The sequence below is a fragment of the Musca autumnalis genome, unplaced genomic scaffold, assembly GCF_047663935.1.
Source record: "Musca autumnalis isolate F117 unplaced genomic scaffold, ASM4766393v1 scaffold_3, whole genome shotgun sequence".
Classification (NCBI taxonomy): Eukaryota; Metazoa; Arthropoda; class Insecta; order Diptera; family Muscidae; genus Musca; species Musca autumnalis.
The window spans coordinates 217,589,476-217,608,368 of record NW_027411866.1 but is presented as its reverse complement, the minus strand read 5'-3'; the positions used below and the strand labels follow the sequence as shown (position 1 = coordinate 217,608,368).

The following is an 18,893-nucleotide window of genomic DNA, read 5'->3' as shown; positions in this document are numbered from 1 at the left end:
ATGAGTACTGTTATCATTTGCTTATAACGTGAGATTTAAGAAATATGAATCATAAATATACGAAAAGTTCTAAATGGCACAGGTTTTGGTACAATTTGTTATTGTGTAAAGGGAATTTTGAAATAATAGGAGGAGGTTCGTATTTATGTATTTACATGAAAGTACTAAATAGTTCTATAATTGGTTTTTGGGGGAAGAGATAGAGCTGCAAGTGAGGATGGCGGTTGTTGGGTTAGGCCATATTTGCGCTGAGAACCTCAATTAAAATATCTCAAAAAATGTGGATTTATCTTGATGTGTAGGCGTGACGAAAATCGGACTAAAGTGGTACGTATTAGTACACAAAATGATTCCATGTTCACCATTCTATATTATATATTATTTATTTGTTTTGTATATTTAACGCATACGAAGTAGCGGGCACTTTGCTAGTAAGTTACAAAAACTGGGGGTTAGTCCCAATTTACATTGGGCGAGTTTACTTGCGGCAATTGTCATTTTGTAGGAGAGAGAGGTGAGGCATATGGTAACCCTTTGCCTCTCAGCACCCTCTCTCACCTACAAACTGACAATTGCCGCAAGTAAACTCGACTAATGCAAATTGGGACTTTCTGTTAATCTATTGAAAGAATTGTTAACCGCTTTGAAGTCTTTGAAATTCCGAACTTATGTACGTATGCGATCTTTCCGTTAGATGTCGATACTCTGCCACATTTTATGCAATATCAGCTTTTGGTATAACATCAGTCAATTTCACATAGTCTCGTTTCCCAATTTTCAAAATGTCCTTCTCAATTGATGGATTACAACAATGTCTTTGGTAGCGCTTCTATCGAATGGAAATATTCACGTATATTTTATTTTTGAGTTGGTAAAATATGTAAGTATAAGTCATGAAATAACTGAATCAAACTATTTTTATTTATTTATTTTTTGTAATTAAAAATAATGTCAATCAAAGCATGTCTATAGATGGTAGTCCCAATTTACATTGGGTGAGTTTACTTGCGGCAATTGTCATTTTGTAGGAGAGAGGGGTGAGGCATATTGTAACCCTTTGCCTCTCAGCACCCTCTCTCACCTACAAACAGACAATTGCCGCAAGTAAACTCGCCTAATGTAAATTGGGACTTAGATGCATGAAACAACAAAAAAATTTAGTTTTGAAAATAAAATGTCAAAGAAAATATTGAATAATAGGGTCGTTCTAAAAATGTTCTCAGGAAAAACATAAATGCGTTTTGAAAATCCTCTAATCGGATGGACAAGCCAATTTGATAATGTATGGCCCGCTTAAAATAAAACAAGTTTGCATCAAAATGTAAATATAATATAAGGCATTCAGCAAATTTCGAAATTTCACACTTCATGAGTAGACCCTATTACACTTTGAAAGGAGAAACAGAGTCCCAGGAGTACAAAAACATGGCAATCGTTTGATCAACTATTTAATTTCAATACGTCAACCTATTCGAAAACCCTAAACATAGAACATGGCATCTTCTAAAATAACCACATTTTTTAAACCATCGGGCGATGACAAGAATGAAGCTGTTGTAAATGATGAGGTAAAGTGTCCAATATTAGCCTCAGATTTACAAAACCTCAAAAAATCGGTCTTTTAATTTTAGAAACTTCTCCCAATGAAAAAGAAAATGGTTATGATGGGCAAACGCCCATCCCAAGACGGAGGCACGCCACGACTAAGCTACTATGATTATGTTGATATGGAAGTACAAAAAGCCTTAGAGATTCGAGATTATTTGAAAATAGAAGAAACATTTGAAGGCCAGCTGGTCGATGTGACACCAAAACCAATTGATGCTGAATTCGATACTGAAGATTACAGACGACTTAAAGAAAAGGTTCAATCGATACAAAAACGTCGTGGAGATTCTTCTGGTGCATTCAAGGGGGCTACAAGTTCATTGCTGAGGGTCAAATCAAGCCGTGGTGTTGGTTTTCATCTTTCCATGGAAGATATTGTGGCAGGGGTAAGAAAGTATGGAGGAGGTATGAATGGTTATGACGACCAAAATGAAGCTAGAGGCTCATGAACGTTGCGCCCTTTTTATATCATCCACCATAGAGTATAACGGTACTTTCCTATTTTCAGGATTTTAGCTAAAATTTTTAACCGAACAGGTGTAATTTGAAATTTGAGGTTCACAGTGTCCACGAAACTTCATCACCAAAAAATCGTCTATATAGGTTCATGTTTTGGTATAGCCCCCAAATAAAGTTACCCCCGATTTTTGGTATTGTGAGAATTTTAGCTACAATTTTTAACTGAACTAGCTGAAATTTGACATTTAAGGTTTTCAGTGGCCACGAAACTTCCTAACTAAAAATCGTCAATATAGGTCCACGTTTTGGTATAGCCCCCATAAAACTGTACCCCCCGATTTTTGGTTCAGTTCGGATTTTAGCTACAATTTTTAACTAAACTAGCTGAAATTTGACATTTGGGGTTCTCAGTGGCCACGAAACTTCCTAACTAAAAATCGTCAATATAGGTACACGTTTTGGTATAGTCCCCATATAACGGTACATCCCGATTTTCGGTATTTTGAGGATTTTAGCTACAATTTTTAAGCTGTAATTTGACATTTGAGGTTCTCTGTGGCCACGAAACTTCTTCACTAAAATCGTTAATCTCCGGATTTTCGGTATTTTGAAGGTTTTAGCTAAAATTTATAACTGAACAAGCTGAAATTGGACATTGGAGGTTTTCAGTGGCCACGAAACATCTTCACCAAAAATCGTCAATATAGGTTCTTGTTTTGGTATAGTCCCCTTATAACCGTACCTCTAGATTTTCGGTATTTTAATGATTTTAGCTAAAATTTTTAAGCGAACTAGCTGAACTTAACAAATTTTTACTTGTTTCCCTTTAGATTGGTAGCGAAAGAATGCTTACGGATTTGAGAACATCATCCAACTTGTCTCCTTACATAGAAGTTTCCAGTTCATCGTCATCCTCTTCGCTTGAAGAAGAAGCCAAAGAAGAACCAAAATCAAAACACAAATTACCCTTCATTCGTATAGTTCTTCGTAAAACCGAACTTATATTACTTTACGAACAACAAAGCATGACAGCCATAAAGAACACCGAAGATGGCAATTATGCCGAACAGGATAATAAACAATATGATTATTTGACCATAGGAAAGGGGAAGGTACGTCGACGTTCCGATGCCGAAACGCAAACCGAAGAGACCCTCTTTAAATCACGCAAAGTCAATACCATACGCAAACACACCACGAACACAGGGAGTTATGTATCCTATTTTGAAATGTTCGATACATATCGCAAACTTGAAGAACTGGATCCAGTTGCTGAAGGTAACCACAAAGACCAAGCTGAAAAGGAAATCAATTCTCCACAAAAACTTTCGCTGGAGCAGCAATATGCCGCAATAGTGAAATTGCCATCCTTTCATTGGGCCAGCACGGTAATGAAACGTTTATTGGCTGGTAATAATTTTGAAAAATCTCAAAGAAGATTTCGCAACATGGATCCCACACCACTAACAGTGTCCAAAATAGATTACAAATATTCCTTGAAAAATTTATTCACCATACAACCCTATGCTCCGGATAATGAGCGCCGGGCTGTATCCGATATGAGTTTCTGTTATGCAAATAGTGACATTTTGGCAGTGGCCTATGGCATCTACTCCTATCAGGCGGCAAAATTGCCCAAAACCGGTGAGGTATGCATTTGGAGCATTAAGAATCCTTGCGATCCGGAACGTTACTATTTCTACAATTATCCTGTTGTATCTTTGGAATTCTCACCCTACAAAACCAATTTGCTTGCAATTGGCCTCTTCGATGGCACGGTGGAAGTTCGTGATATTTCAAAATACAACGAACCTCCAGTGGCTATATCACAGCGCAGCACTTCACCCGGGGTTGATCCGGTATTGGCCATAAAATGGATTAAACAGGTGGCTAATTCAGATGATGACATCGATCCATTTCTATCACTTTCACAAGATGGTTCAGTGACAAGATTTCACATTATCAGGGGACCTTATTTGCTGGGCAATAAACAAATGTCTTTGGAAAGAATTGAAGGTAAACCTGAAGGTTTGCCGGTAACATTGGTGAATGTAACCACCCAGGAAGCTAATCCACGACCTCAATGCTTGAATTTAACAAAGCATCCTTTGCACTTGGATATTTATTACATTCTAACGGATGAGGGCTGTCTGCATAAATGTTCTACCAATTATCAACATCATTATTTGGAGGTGCTGAAGACCCATAAGGGAGCTGTGAATTGTATGGATTTTTCACCATGGTCCCCAAAGTTGTTCCTAACATGTGGCAATGATTGGTGAGTATTGTTGTTTAAATGTTTGTTCGTCGAACATAAATCATTTTTAATAATTTTTGCATTTACGACACTAAAAGTCGAAGCAGAGTAAGAGTGTTATGATTCATTACACGCCACGAATTGCCAAAAAAACAAGTAAGAACGGCGTTCGGCCGGGCCGAACTTGTTATACCCTCCACCACGAGTTGTATTGAAGTAAACCGAAACAATTAGTTTCCTTTCGTTTTGAAGAAGACTAAATATCAAACTTCAGCAAGTTCGGTAAAACAATGTGGCTAACTTTCAAAATACCGAAATTCTGGAGGTACCGTTCCATGGGGGCTATATCAAAACGTCGATCAATGCCGACAAATTTCTGACGGAAGAAGACTAAATACCAAATTTCCGATAATTCGGTAACATAAGGTGGCTAAAACCCTTAAAATGCCGAAAATCAAAAGGTACGCTTCTATGGCGGATATAGGAAGACGTAGACCTATACTGATAATTCACTTTTGGAATATTTTATAATCCCATGGAAGACTAAATAACAAATTTCAGTGATTTCGGTGGGATATTGACGTCAAAACACTCAGAAATGCGAAAATCGGATGTAACCGTTCTATGGGGGCTATATCGAAACGTGGACCTATACCAACGAATTTCAGTCGGAAATGTTATTACATCCAACGTAGACTAAATATCAAATTGCAGCCATTTCGGTGGTTTATTGTATTGTTCAAAATACGGAAATCGGGATGTACCATCTATGGGGGCTATATGAAGGCATGGACTTATACCCACAAATTTCATATGGAAAGTTTTATACCTCAAATGAAGACTTAATACCAAATTTCAGTGGATTATTGTGGCCACAACCTTCAAAATACCGAAAATCGGGAGGTACCGCTCAGTGGGGCTATATGAAGGCGTGGACCTATACCGACAAATTTCATATGGAAAGTTTTGTACCTCAAATGAAGACAATACCAAATTTCAATAATTTCGGTGGAATATTGATGCCACAAACTTCAAAATACTGGAAATCCGGATGTACCGTTCTATGGGGGCTGTATGAAGTTTTATAAAGTTGTATACCTCAAATGAAGACTAAATATGTACCAAATTTCGGCCTTTTCAGTGGATTATTGTGGCCACAACCTTCATAATACCGAAAATCGGGAGGTACCGCTCTATGGTGGCTATATGAAGTCAGGACCTATACCGACAAAATTCTGGGGAAAGTTTTATACCATCAACGAGGAACAAATTTCAGCCATTTCGGTGTGATAATGAAGCTAAAACCTTCAATATACCGAAAATCGGGTGGTAATGTTCTATGGGGGCTATTTCAAAACGTGGACCAATACAGTCCGTTTGCAATAGAAACTTCTGTACCAAATTACAAAGCTCTATCTTAAAAATTGCGAGCTGTATCTTGATTTCAACAGACGGACGGAGAAACAGACGGACATGGTTATATCGACTTAGAATTTTATCGTGATCAAGAATATACATACTTTATAGGGTCTCGGATGAATATTTTTAATTAATTTTTTAATATGTTTTAATATTTTACCGTACATAGTTCTTGCTACCCCTATTAGAGCGGTATTATCGAAGGATTTTGGTGGTGCAGACAGTGTTAGATACGAAAAATTTTATTGTCACCAACGAAAATTCGGCTGCCTTTTAAATATTTGTATTAGCGGCGACTTTGCATTTCAGATATTTATACCCTAGCTATAAAGTGTTTAGAGCCCAAGTATGTTTGGACGAAATCTGTTTTAGACAATTTGGAGTCGATTGAGCAATGTCCGTCAGTCTGTCTGGCTGGTGCGCACGATAACCCTCGGGTCCAAAATTTGGCATAGTTTATGTTCGAAGATGGGCCATATAGGTTCACTCATTTCAGTACCTCCCCCACAAAAGTTCAAATTTCTGTCTCGATAGGAGTAACCGAAATGATTATAACTTTACATATGGTTATATTTCTTTCAGGCATAGATCGGGTTCGACTATCGATCCACTCCTTCGGGTACCTCCCACACAAAATTCGGAAAACGTGAAGTTAAAGTTTTTTGGCATATTGTCCTTGCGTCCCACTTTACGAGGGTACAAATTTTTTCGGGGGCAAGTCCATACTTCTTGAAATAATTACCTAAAAGCTCCATCAAACCTTGACGGAACCAACTAAAATGGCAAATCCGAAAGATAAGTCTCGCAGGGATTATGTTATGGGCCAGACTTTGAACATAGTATTATTTCATCTAGTAATACATTAAGTTGGACTGTATCGGCCCCATTCTTCGGGTAGCTTGCTCACAAAATTTGGGAAAAGTACTGCTTTTGTCGGATCGTTTTGAATTTTTTTTCCAAAAAGATCTTTTTGTTGGCCCTTTTACGACTAGAGTTCAATTGAACGATCCGGATCACTATCTCGTTCAATGGACACCGGTAATTTCTTTGACAAAACAGCGTATACTTAATTTCACACGTTGGTTTTTATGATATTACTCATTCGTCTTTGAACGAGGACAGTGTTCCGGATCGTTCAATTGAACGAGATTGCCCAACTCTATTTACGACGGCGCTCCAAAAAAGCGTACCGGCGCCAACTAAACTGGGTATTACGAGGGGAACTAAAAAAGTTTCTGGGATAGGCAACACGCAGTGTTGCCAACGAGAAACCCCCCACCTTGTCACCAAGTGTTCATGCAATATCAAATGTTAGTTGGTGTAATATATACCCAGGGATGCCACTATCTGGTTTTATATAACATGGCTATTTTGCATTATCCGTTCTCACACGGCTTAATTTTTTCTGGCACAACCTTCGATTTTTAGCGTGTTTCGGACTATTGAATTCATTAAACCAATTTTTCATAGTGCTGTAGGATGGTCCTTTATCGACATACAAAGATTTAATATGATCGATGCACTCTTGCCGTCATTACCACGTCAAAATTGTGTAAAATTATCGGATGAAAATGTTCACAAGTAAATTCGTATTTTCGACTTTCCTTTTTCACTTGAAACAATAAACGGTCATTAAGCTCGATTCCAACGAGATGTTAATTAAACCAAGTAAAAAAGTATCGGCCTACTCCGCCAAAGACGGTCCCAAGCCCGGTTGCAAAAGGAGGAGGGAATTGTCACGAGCCCAGAGGGTGGACTGATTTATCCACAGTTCACCTTGGGACTAGCAACATATATACAAACACTTTTAAGATCAAGGTAGTGGGAGTTGTGCTGAGGATCTGAATGGCCGACAAGTGTCTAAAGAAGTCTGGTCGCTAGCAATTCCCCCTCGACGCCAGGGCACGGGTCGAGCTGTACTTATTAATAGCCTAGTCTGCGCACGCCGTCACTGCGTACGATGGTCCATCCCCTTACGGCACACTCGTGGGATCAATACATGGAGAAAAATACAAAAACAAACAAACACCAAAACAAAACTCCTCGGTTGCAGCCTGGCAACTCCTCCGAGGATGAACTCTTAGCATCCAGCCAGGAGCTGGTAGCTAGCCAACTAAGTGTAGTCAGCTCTGCAAACAGCTGTGACTCACTTCAACAAAAAAATACCAACAAAACAGCGACTCTGTCCGTCAAGAAAGATGGACAATCTACTGAACCCAACCTAAAAAAGAAAAGTCCGTCCGACGTTCGGAAATCCCTGTACCAAAAGGCGAAGTTTATTCTCGGCAAGATAGCCAAGAATGCTGCTACCGTTAGCAGTGGATGAACGGGATGAGGCGGACAAGCTCAAATATACACAAATTGTTGAGGAGTATGAGAAAGCCAAAATCTCACATATCAACGATCGCCCATCTTCTTCCAAGCGAGAGCGTTCCCGGACGGAGGACACAAAGCCCGCAAAGCGAAAGAAGCTCAAACACAACACCACTACATCATCTACAACAAAACGCCCCTTCAATGAAGTTGTTAAGGACAACATGCTGGTTGCCATAGCTAACGAAAAGGAGGGTAAGCTGTCCCCTATCACCACGGCGGAATGGGGTACTGTAGAAACCAAATTGTCGGAACTGGTTATGGAACACGTTCTGGCAAACGAGGATTCTCCTGTACCCCATTTCGACTCCAGCGAGGTACATCGTGGTTACAGGGTGATCAAATGTATGGATGAGTACTCAAAGGAGTTTCTGGAAAAAAGCATAGCTAAGCTTAGCAATGCTTGGGACGACATCAGCCTGAAGCTGATCCCGGCCCAAGAAATCCCGATGAGACCTCGTGCCAGAGTTTGGTTGCCCAAGATAGAGTGCGACGGGTCAAAGCTGCTGAAATGTCTGTCGAAAATGAACAAGGATGTTCCGATGGACGAGTGGTCCGTAATCGCCACTGAGCCACCTAATAATAACAGCATGAGCTTAGTTCTCTCAATTACTGAGGCCGGAGTAGAGGCTCTCGAAAGATTGGGGAACAAGTTGTTCTTTGGCATAAGGGAAGCCAAAGTCAAAATACTACGCCCACATGGCCCGAATGGAGAAGACGATGAAGCTGACATCGACGACGCCGGTATGCTGCTCGACAATATGCAGCTAGAGGGGCCACCCACATCTTCACCCAATAAAAATGATGTTTAAGGTCGTGCAGATCAATCTGAAGCACTCGAGAATTGCTTCAGATAACCTGCGGATCCTTCTAGTTGAGGAGGACCTTGGCATAGGCATCATACAGGAGCCCTACGTTTACGAAAACGAAGTAAAAGGCTTGGATAACAGTGGTTACAAGACGATATACATGAAGGATAATGGTAAGCCTAGATCATGTCTAATTGTCAAAAACACCATAAACGCTTTCTTATGTCCCCAGTTTAGCACAGCAGACTTTACCGTTGCAAGAGTGGAACTGGAAAACGGTAAGCAGTTCCTTATTGCCTCTTGCTACATGGCCCATTCCAGAGAAGCTCCACCAAGCGAGGTCTCGAGCTTTATGGGGGCCACTCTACCACATGACACCATAATCATTGGCTGCGACGCTAACGCAAGACATTCCCTGTGGGGCAGCTCTGAAACAAACGACAGAGGTGAGTCAGTTTTAGATTTCATAAATTCTAACAACCTCACTATATGCAACAAAGATACTAACCCAACTTTTGTATTTCCAAGCTCGAAGAACTTTAGGGGATGGCAGGAGGTCATCGACCTCACGCTAGTATCAGATAGACGGCAAATTGAAATAGACAACTGGATAGTATCCGATAAGAGGTCCTTTTCAGATCACAATTGGATACTATTCAACATATCTGAAAAGGCAACGCCCACTAATTGTTTTCGCAATCCTAAGAGAACGAACTGGGAAAAGTTCAATAGGGTTCTGAAGGACAAACTTCCAAATATTCCACATACAGATGAAACTACAGCAGGCATAGAAAAGGCTGTATCCATTCTAGAGAAATCCATAGATACAGCCTTTAAAGTGTCATGCCCATTGACTCGCTCAAAGAAACGTTATCCACCATGGTGGACGTCCGAGCTCTCAAAGTTAAGAAAACAATCACGAAAAGCTTTCAACGTCAGCTACCAAAGCGGATCCTGGCAGCCATACAAGGATAAGCTTAGGGAATATAAAAAAGCAATATCCAAAGCAAAAAAGCAATCCTGGATTGAATTCTGCGGATCTCTCGATAGCACCAAAGATACTGCCAGACTAAGCAAAGTTATGGCAAAGGGTCACTCAAATCCCACCTACATAAAGAGAAATGACGGTACCTGGTCAGAAAACTCGGCCGAATCTCTTGAAATTCTTCTTGCAACGCACTTCCCCGTTTGCACGAATAGTACTAACGAAGAGCAAGCCAATACAGCTATAAATACAGACAACACTGAAGCCGGAAAGATTATAAGTCCGAGTAAAGTTACATGGGCTATCAATAGCTTCTCTCCCTACAAATCTCCGGGGCCAGATGGTATTATACCAAAAATGCTTCAAAGCGCGGAGAGCTTAATTAACCCTTGGTTAGTACACATCTACAGTAGATGTCTTTCCCTAAACTACGTTGCTACGAGTTGGAGACAGGTAAAAGTTGTTTTCATACCGAAAGCTGGAAAACGTAGTCACGAAAATGCTAAAGACTTTAGACCCATAAGTCTCTCATCATTTCTGCTTAAAACACTCGAAAGGCTCATTGACGTGTATATTCGAGAAAAGATGGAGAACTCAAACAACATATCTTCAAGTCAACACGCTTACCTTAAAGGACGCTCGACAGATACAGCCCTTCACGAAGTCGTTAGGACTATTGAGATGTCCTTGGAGCACAAACAATACACCTTAACCGCCTTTTTGCTGATATTTACTACAAAAACCAAATATGCTTTCACCAATCTTCCACGACTACGAGGTCAAGAAATACCCTTATCAGATCACGCCAAATACCTAGGCGTTATCCTTGAGTCAAAACTATCATGGAAACCTAATATGGAACATCGTGCTCATAAAGCAACCGTTGCATACTACACATGTCGCAAAATGTTTGGGAGCCGCTGGGGCCTCAAACCCAAAATGGTGTTATGGATGTACACCAGCATAATAAGACCAATACTCACATATGGAGCACTAGTTTGGTGGCCAACAGTGGGAAAGAAAACAATTCAGAGAAAACTATACAGTATTCAAAGATCCGCATGCATCGGGGTGACAGGGGCAATGAGAACTTGTCCGGCTGAAGCCCTCAATACAATGATGCATATACTGCCAATAGATCCACACATCAAAGCAACTGCGGCCTCCAATGCTGCAAGGCTACGTGCTCTAGGCATGTGGAGAGATAGAGCCTACGGACATGCCTGCGTGCTTCTCAAACTACCAAGAAAAATAGCAACCAACGCTGATTACTGTACTCCTGCAATAACCTTTGATCAGCCCTTTAAAGTTCAATTTCCAAGCAGGAAAGAATGGAACAATAGTACACCACTGAAGGGGTACGACATCAATGTATACACGGACGGCTCTATGATGAACTGTGGAGTCGGCTCTGGTGTCTACTCAGAAGAAGCAAATATATCTACATCAATAAAGCTACTAGAAGAATGCAGTGTTTTTCAGGCAGAGATACTGGCTATTAAGGAAGCTTGCAAAATACTTCTACAGCATCACTCACCAAACTCAATAGGAATTTTTGTCGACAGTCAAGCGGCGCTCCTAGCATTGAGTTCAAATATCGTCACATCAAAGCTGGTGAAGGAATGTAAAGAAGAACTCGCTGAGCTAGGACGTCTGACCAGAGTAGTTCTCATTTGGATTCCAGGTCATAGGGGTCTTGAAGGTAACGAAATAGCAGACGAACTAGCTAGAGCGGGATCTGCCTCTAACGAACTCTCAAGGGCGTCAGTCGCAACACCATTGGGAGTAGTTAAAGGGGATATCTTCAAATACTATCTTTCACAAGCTGAGATCAGATGGGACAAGACTTGTAAAATATCAAAATCTACATGGCCACACTACAACATCAAACGTACAAAGTTCCTGATCAGCCAAAATCGACGGAACCTGGCAAGGCTAATTGCGGTACTAACAGGTCACTGGGCCATTGGTAATCACGCAAAGCGTCTACATATTCCATACAATGACTACTGTCGCAGCTGCGGAAACGAAGAAGAGGAAGAAACGGTTGAACACCTCCTCTGCTCCTGCCCTGCACAACTGCAAAAAAGACTGAAAACCCTGGGACGGCCGTTCCTGCACGATCTTACCGAGATAACCGAACTAGATCTGGGAGACCTTCTGAGGTTTCTCACTTCATCAGGCTGGATATAAATTATCAACACAACAAACATAATAACAGTCTCTACACGAGTGGTGTGGTTTTCAAAACGGTATATTTAAAATACTAATTGAGGCTATGAAGGCTATAGCCACCACGTAAACCAACCAACAGAGATATACCCGCAACCTGAGTAAATTGAAACACTTTTTTACAAACAAAAAAAAATATGTATTTAGGGGGTTTGGATAAGGATAAAAGTGTTTCGGAGAAGGTACTAAAAGGAATAGACCGACATAGTTCATTGTGGAACTGGATCTTATTTTGGGAGTCATATCTTTTTGATAGATATCGCGCTCACTAGTCATTTCAGTGAGTCATCGAATAACTTTGGGACCAGCATGCAAGGAAGCATAGACTTGTCCACGGAAAACATAATATCGCTGTAAACAGGACCACAAGGACTTGCATCGGTATAATTCTCCAAAAGATCCTCGAACAGATCCTAAACTGCACTCAAACAAAAATATTGAACTTTGGTGAGGGAGGTATCCTAAGGAATGGACCGATATAGTCCATATTCGAAGCTGTTATATGTCGGTTAGAAATTTTACGATATGCAAGGTACGCGGTTACTCTTTTCAAGAGTCATCGCGTGCACAATATTTCCGAACATTTTTGAACTTTTGTGGGGTATGTGCCTGAAGGATTGGACCGGTATTGCGCGGTATTGACCGATATTCCAAACTAAGTTTGGACAAAATATGACGAAGGTCAAATTTTGGACCAAATCGGAACAGTTATCGTATCAGGTCGAGAGTTATCGTATTCTCCAGCCACTACATATGGTGCCTTGGGGATTTTTAACCCCTTTCGGGCTGTTTTCTCAAGAAGTATGGACTGGCCCCTGATGAAACTTGTACCGTTGTATGGAAGGCAGTGAATACAAGATGTTACAACAAACATGAAAGCGAGCAGGCCCTAAACTGAACTTTTCTGAAATTTTGTGTGGGAGGTAGATCGATTGAGTTCATATTGCAACCTCATCTAAGTCTGGTAGAAATTACGATGTGCAAAGTATGGACCAATTCGATTACTCCCTTCAAGAGTTATCGTGCGCACAAATTTCCCGAACATTTTCGAACGTTTGTGGAGGAGGTACCGAAAAGAGTCGACCGATATATATATATATATATATAATATATATAACGAAAGCCAAATTTTGAACCGAATCAGCAGATCCGTTCGAGAGTTATCGTGCGCTCCAAACACTACAAACGGTGTCACAGGGTTTTTTTTTGCAGCTTTCAGATTATTTTCTCAGAAAGTACGGACCTGATGAAACTTTTACCGTCGCAATTTATGCAGAGAACGCGAGTAGCTTCAACAAAAATTGAACTTGCCATTTGAGGCTCCCAACTTTTGGTCCACGATTTGATATAGCCATATAACGGTACCTCCCGATTTAAAGTATTTTGAGGCTTTTAGCTACATTTTCTGATCGAATTAGCAGAAAGTTCACATTTGAGGTTATCAATGATCAACAAACTTCTCCACTAAAAATTACCAATATTGAATAACATTGTGGTATAGACCCATATAACGGTACCGCCCATTTGCAAACCGAATTAGCTAGAATTTGTCTTTTAACGTTCCCAGTGATCAAGAAACTTATCAAAAAAAATTATGGAAATAGTTCCACGTTTTATTGTAACCCCCATATAACGGTGCCAACCGACCGATCAGAGTATATTATGGTAGAGGGTATAAAAAGTTTGACCCGGCCGAACTTATCGCTTTTTTACTTGTTTTTTCTCATTTTACCTGAGGAAAATACGTTTTTCATAACTTTTGCACGACACGCGTTACTATTGATTGCAGGGTAGCCATGCACGCCTTATTCTTCCCTTAGGTGAAGAAAGAGATGTGTAACTGGACAAGATTGACAATTGCAGCTTTAAAATATCTAACTTCCTTATTGCCGACCCGAGTTGATGTTTTCTTCTCGGATCGATTGCACGTCTAGCATTCATCGATCGTGTTGGATGTACCATAGTTCCGACGAGCACAAATTGACTTGGATCACCAACTTGTTGAAGTAAAGGTACGTACCCGATTAAACGTAGCAAATATAGTACGAAAGGACACAACACGGAAGATGGACATCGGTAAACTGCAATAACAACAGATAGCCACAGCATATTCCACTCAACTGGCCCGATTGCTTAATCAAAGCACTCCTCGTCCCGATAACATATCAGGACAATGGCAAACCATTTCCCACTTGATGCAAACAGCCGCAAAATAAGTACTTGGATACCAGAGACCTCCACCAAGGAATCCATGTTATGATCAGGAGTGTCGTGCTGCTACCGAAGAGAAAAATGCGGCATATAGGGCTACTCTACAATCAGTAGCAACGCGTAGCGCACAAGAGAGATATCGGGAGAAAAGGAGAGAGGAGAAACGTCTTTATCGCAGGAAAAAGAGAGAGATGGAAAGGCGGGAGTGTAAAAAAATCGAGATGTACAGGAGCCAGAATGAAGTCCGAAAATTCTACCAAAGAGTCAAGCATCAAACTGATGGCACATCCTCCTGTAGAGACCAGCAAGGTAATTTGGTAACTGATACAGATGGTGTGCTAAGGATATGGAAAGAGCATTTTTCCAAACTGTTGGTATCCGATAGCAGCGAAGACGACGAAGATACCACAGTCCCAATCCCAGAAGATGAATGTATACCGCCCAGCCAAGATGAGGTAAAGACAGCAATAAATCGGCTGAAGAATAATAAGGCAGCAGGAGCCGATGGCTTACCAGCCGAGCTGTTCAAAAGCGGAGGCGACACGCGTACCCGACGATTGGAACCTGATCATCCTGTGTCCCGTCCATAAGAAAGGAGATAAGACTTTATGCTCCAACTATAGGGGCATAAGTCTTCTCCCTATTCCCTACAAGATAGTGTCAGGGATATTGTGCGAACGTCTGAAGCCCATTGTCAACGAAATAATTGGACCATACCAATGCGGTTTTAGACCTGGCAAGTCCACCATTGACCAAATATTTCCCCTGCTGCAAATCCTGGAGAAGACACAAGAGATGCAGATCGATCGACCTATCACCTTTTTGTCGATTATAAAGCAGCCTTCGACAGTCCGCTACGTTCAAAGGTATTCGAAATTGGTATCCCCGCAAAGCTCATGCGGCTTTGTAAAATGACTCTAACTGACACAAGATCTTCAGTTAAAATAGAAAAGAACCTCATGGAAGGGTTTTGTACCAAAAGAGGTTACAGACAAGGAGACAGCCTTTCGTGTCATCTTTTCAACATCCTGGTTGAAAAGGTTATGCGAGAGGCAAACGTCAAAAGAAGTGGAACAATCTACACCAATAGCCACATGTTGCTTGCTTATGCTGATAATATAGACATCATGGGACGATCAGTAACAGAAGTAACCGATCCCTTTATGAAAATCGAAGGAGAATCTGCTAAAGTGGGTCTGGCGGTAAACGGCGAGAAGACCAAGCTGATGGGGACGACGCGAAATGCGCATATTGAGCTCGTACCAACTGTCAAATCTCTTCAAACAATAATAATACTTCACAAATCGCTTATAATACCCGCGCTGTATGTATGTTCCGAAGCGTGGGTACTTGCACAAGCAGATAGGGCAATGTTTAGTGTGTTTGAGAGAAAAAAATCTTCGATAGCACTGTGCAACACTGAAAATGCAAATAACTTCTAGTATGGATTTTTTGAAAGTACATATTTAGACTACAAAAACCCTAGTTGGGTTTTGTCCTGTCAGATCCAGTTCGGATTTTATGGCCTCATCTAAACCGGGCTAAATCTACACTTTTTTGCATTTATCAGGCCTTCATCTCAGAAACGAATAGGAATTTGGCCTTGCTATCTTTAGCAATATTGTAGCCCTAAACTAGTATAACTTATCTTTTGAAGAAACCACATAAGAAAAACTCCATCTAGGGCATCAAAATCTATAAAATATAGAAAATTTTACATAATTGCTGAAATTCTGGTCGGTATCGGCAAAACTATTGGGAGTTGAACCAAGTAACCTTTTGCAAAAATCTTCCAAATAAATTTCTCAATAATTCTTTAGAACATTTTGAAACTCTAAAATGCTTACATCATGTTTTTCAGCGATATTTTGCATCATATCTTTTAAGTAATCTTTTACAACACGTATTTCAAACACAGTTCACACCAACAGTTTATTCTCGCATTTCGGATTTCACTACATTATTGACATTTTTATTAAATCGTCGTTGAAAAATGTACTGAAAACAACGGGATAGAGGCATTTTACAAGAATGACATGTTCTGAAGAGTTGGGTACTACATTCCAGGGAATATTTTTCCAAAATAAAATATTTAGAAAAAATTAACGGTTTTGGAGATACGGTGCGAAATGTATAAAAATTGTGGTATTTTTGCATATATTTTGAAATTTGAGGAAATAAATGTAGTTCCTCGAGTTCATTATTTCTCCAAATATTTTATTCTTGTCCTTATCTACAAATTTGCTTCAGAGGACAGAAGAAGATTCGCATTGGTTTCAGAGATATAGCCCAGAATTTCTTTAAAAACTCAATATTTAACCATGTTTAGATGGGGCCATAAAATCCGAGCTGGATCTGACACAACAAAACCCAAATAGGGCTTCTTGTCATTTGGGTCTGTACTTTCAAAAAATCTTCAATTCGAATTGTTTGCACAAGATCACCTTAAAAATGTAGATCTACGGGCCAATACGAGCTGACGGGTTATATCGACGTCGTATGAAACACGAGCTGTGTGTACTTACAACGACATCAGTATAGTTAAACGCATCGAGGTACAAGGAATGATACGTAGAAATACTGGCTGCATGGATTCAATTCAAATTGAGGAAATGAAGCAATAAATAGAGAGGAATGTAAGTCTTTTCTTAGTTCGGCTTATATTCGGCAAGATTAGTAAATAAGTAAACGTGTTTTTCCACTTCTCTTTTGCAGTTGCCCAATTTTAATTAGTATCAATTTGAAGCTCAGACGTTATTCTTTCATTTTTTAAGTTTGTGCCTTTTAAGGGGCGAAGGCCATTATTTGTGAGATTTTAATTAATTTAATTAATCGAGCTTTATGACCTAAGGAGATAACATTGATATCTAACGAGGTCATACACACACATCAACCGCTATGCGACGATCGTTTCGTTAGCTGGTTAGGCTAACATCCTCCGGCATATTGAATGTTGTTGTTGCTAGACAATTTTCGCCATTTGGAGCCCCTATTTATACATCCAAGATTGCAATATGCTTGAGGATATTAGCCTAACCAGCTAACGCTAGATATCAATTTTTCAATGTAATCTCCTTAGGTCATAAAGCTCGATTAATTAAATTAGTTATTCTTTAATGTTGGTCATTTTTATATAAAAGTTCTAAACCAAAGTTGGGCCTATTTCGTTGTTTTGTCATCTACGAAATCCTAATTTGATATGTTCTACTCCTACTGATAGACTCTTGTTTTGAATATCCTAATAGAAGCCAGATGTATTACTCTCTCCACATAAAGGTGTTGGATATAAAAATTGTTTACTTTTCAATACAAAATGCACAATAAACCATAATTTGGAAGTTTAATTCTTTATTTCTATGTCAATGTCCTCCACCGCTTCTTATTTTTTTTTTCAGGTTAATACGAATTTGGATGGAAGGCATATTCAAACCCCTAATCACTTTACAAAATATGTATGGACCATATCAATGGGCTGGATGGAGTCGTAGCCATTCCACAATTGTGGTTGCACTCAATCGTAAACAATTTGAAATTTGGGATCTAAGGAGAAGCACACTAAAACCAGTAGCAGTACACCCCATGGAATCGTCATACAATACACTAGCTCTGTTAGTAAGTCTTAAATATAAAATTCCAATATATTCCCCATGTTATCCTTAGATTTTCCCGCGATGGCAACTCTATTGCCATTGGTAATGAACGTGGTAAAGTATTCATCGAAGCCTTTGAAGAGATGCCATTTGCACCGCACTATCAATACGATGCATTGGAAAAAGCCATATTAAATGCTGTTAACAATTTCCCAGAATTAGTGATTGAATTGAAAAGTTTGGGTTATTTTGGTTATCCGAATAAGGGTATGGTTATACCACCTTAAATGGTCAATTATATGTATGTATTTGTATGTATGCATGTGTACGTGTAGATGATTTATCAGTGTGGCAAATTTTGTGGAAACCATTAAAACCTTAATTGAAGTCATCCTATTGTGTTTTTTGTTGGTGTTTTTTTGTTTTCTATGCATCTGCATCAATTTTTTATACATTTAACAGCAACACCATTTAAATTGAATGTTAAATTGAATTGAAATTAAAAATTCATTTAATTTTGAATAGAAGGACATCTGTGTGAATACATATGCCGTTTTTTATTGTATTCCAATTTTGTTAATGGGATTACTTATAATCCGTTTTTGTATAGCGTTGGTACAGTAATTGTATATGTCAGTTAAAGAGTTCAAATGGAATCCAATAAAAGCACAGAAAAAATCAGCTGAAATGTTTTTTAATTCTACTAAGGTTTAACAAGGTTTAAGTTCTTAATAGTCTCTACCACATTTAGAGATATAAAATGTTTTTGTGTTGACCTAGTAATGTTGGTCCTTTTTACAGTGTTTTATTTAAATCGCTTTGGTATCTGTTAGGTTTAAATCTAGTAACTCATTTTCCACACAGTTGCAGTTGACCAACCGACCTAAAACTTTGCACACTTTTCAGATTTGGATGACAATACATGAACATGAAAGCAAAACCAATATGGG

General features: G+C 39.6%; 1 protein-coding gene and 1 long non-coding RNA gene across 2 annotated transcripts in view; one reads left to right on the top strand and one right to left on the bottom strand.

The window, feature by feature from the left end:
• LOC141398981 (uncharacterized) overlaps nucleotides 1-18,893 on the bottom strand; it is a 647,890-nt gene that overhangs the window by 39,321 nt on the left and 589,676 nt on the right. The window lies entirely within an intron of this gene.
• Nucleotides 1,224-18,334, top strand: Dic61B (Dynein intermediate chain at 61B). The gene is made up of 5 exons (XM_073973040.1): nucleotides 1,224-1,568; nucleotides 1,632-1,994; nucleotides 2,898-4,345; nucleotides 17,749-17,961; nucleotides 18,014-18,334. The coding sequence occupies exons 1-5, from the start codon at nucleotides 1,494-1,496 to the stop codon at nucleotides 18,228-18,230; spliced, it is 2,316 nt and encodes a 771-aa protein (XP_073829141.1). The 5' UTR covers nucleotides 1,224-1,493; the 3' UTR covers nucleotides 18,231-18,334.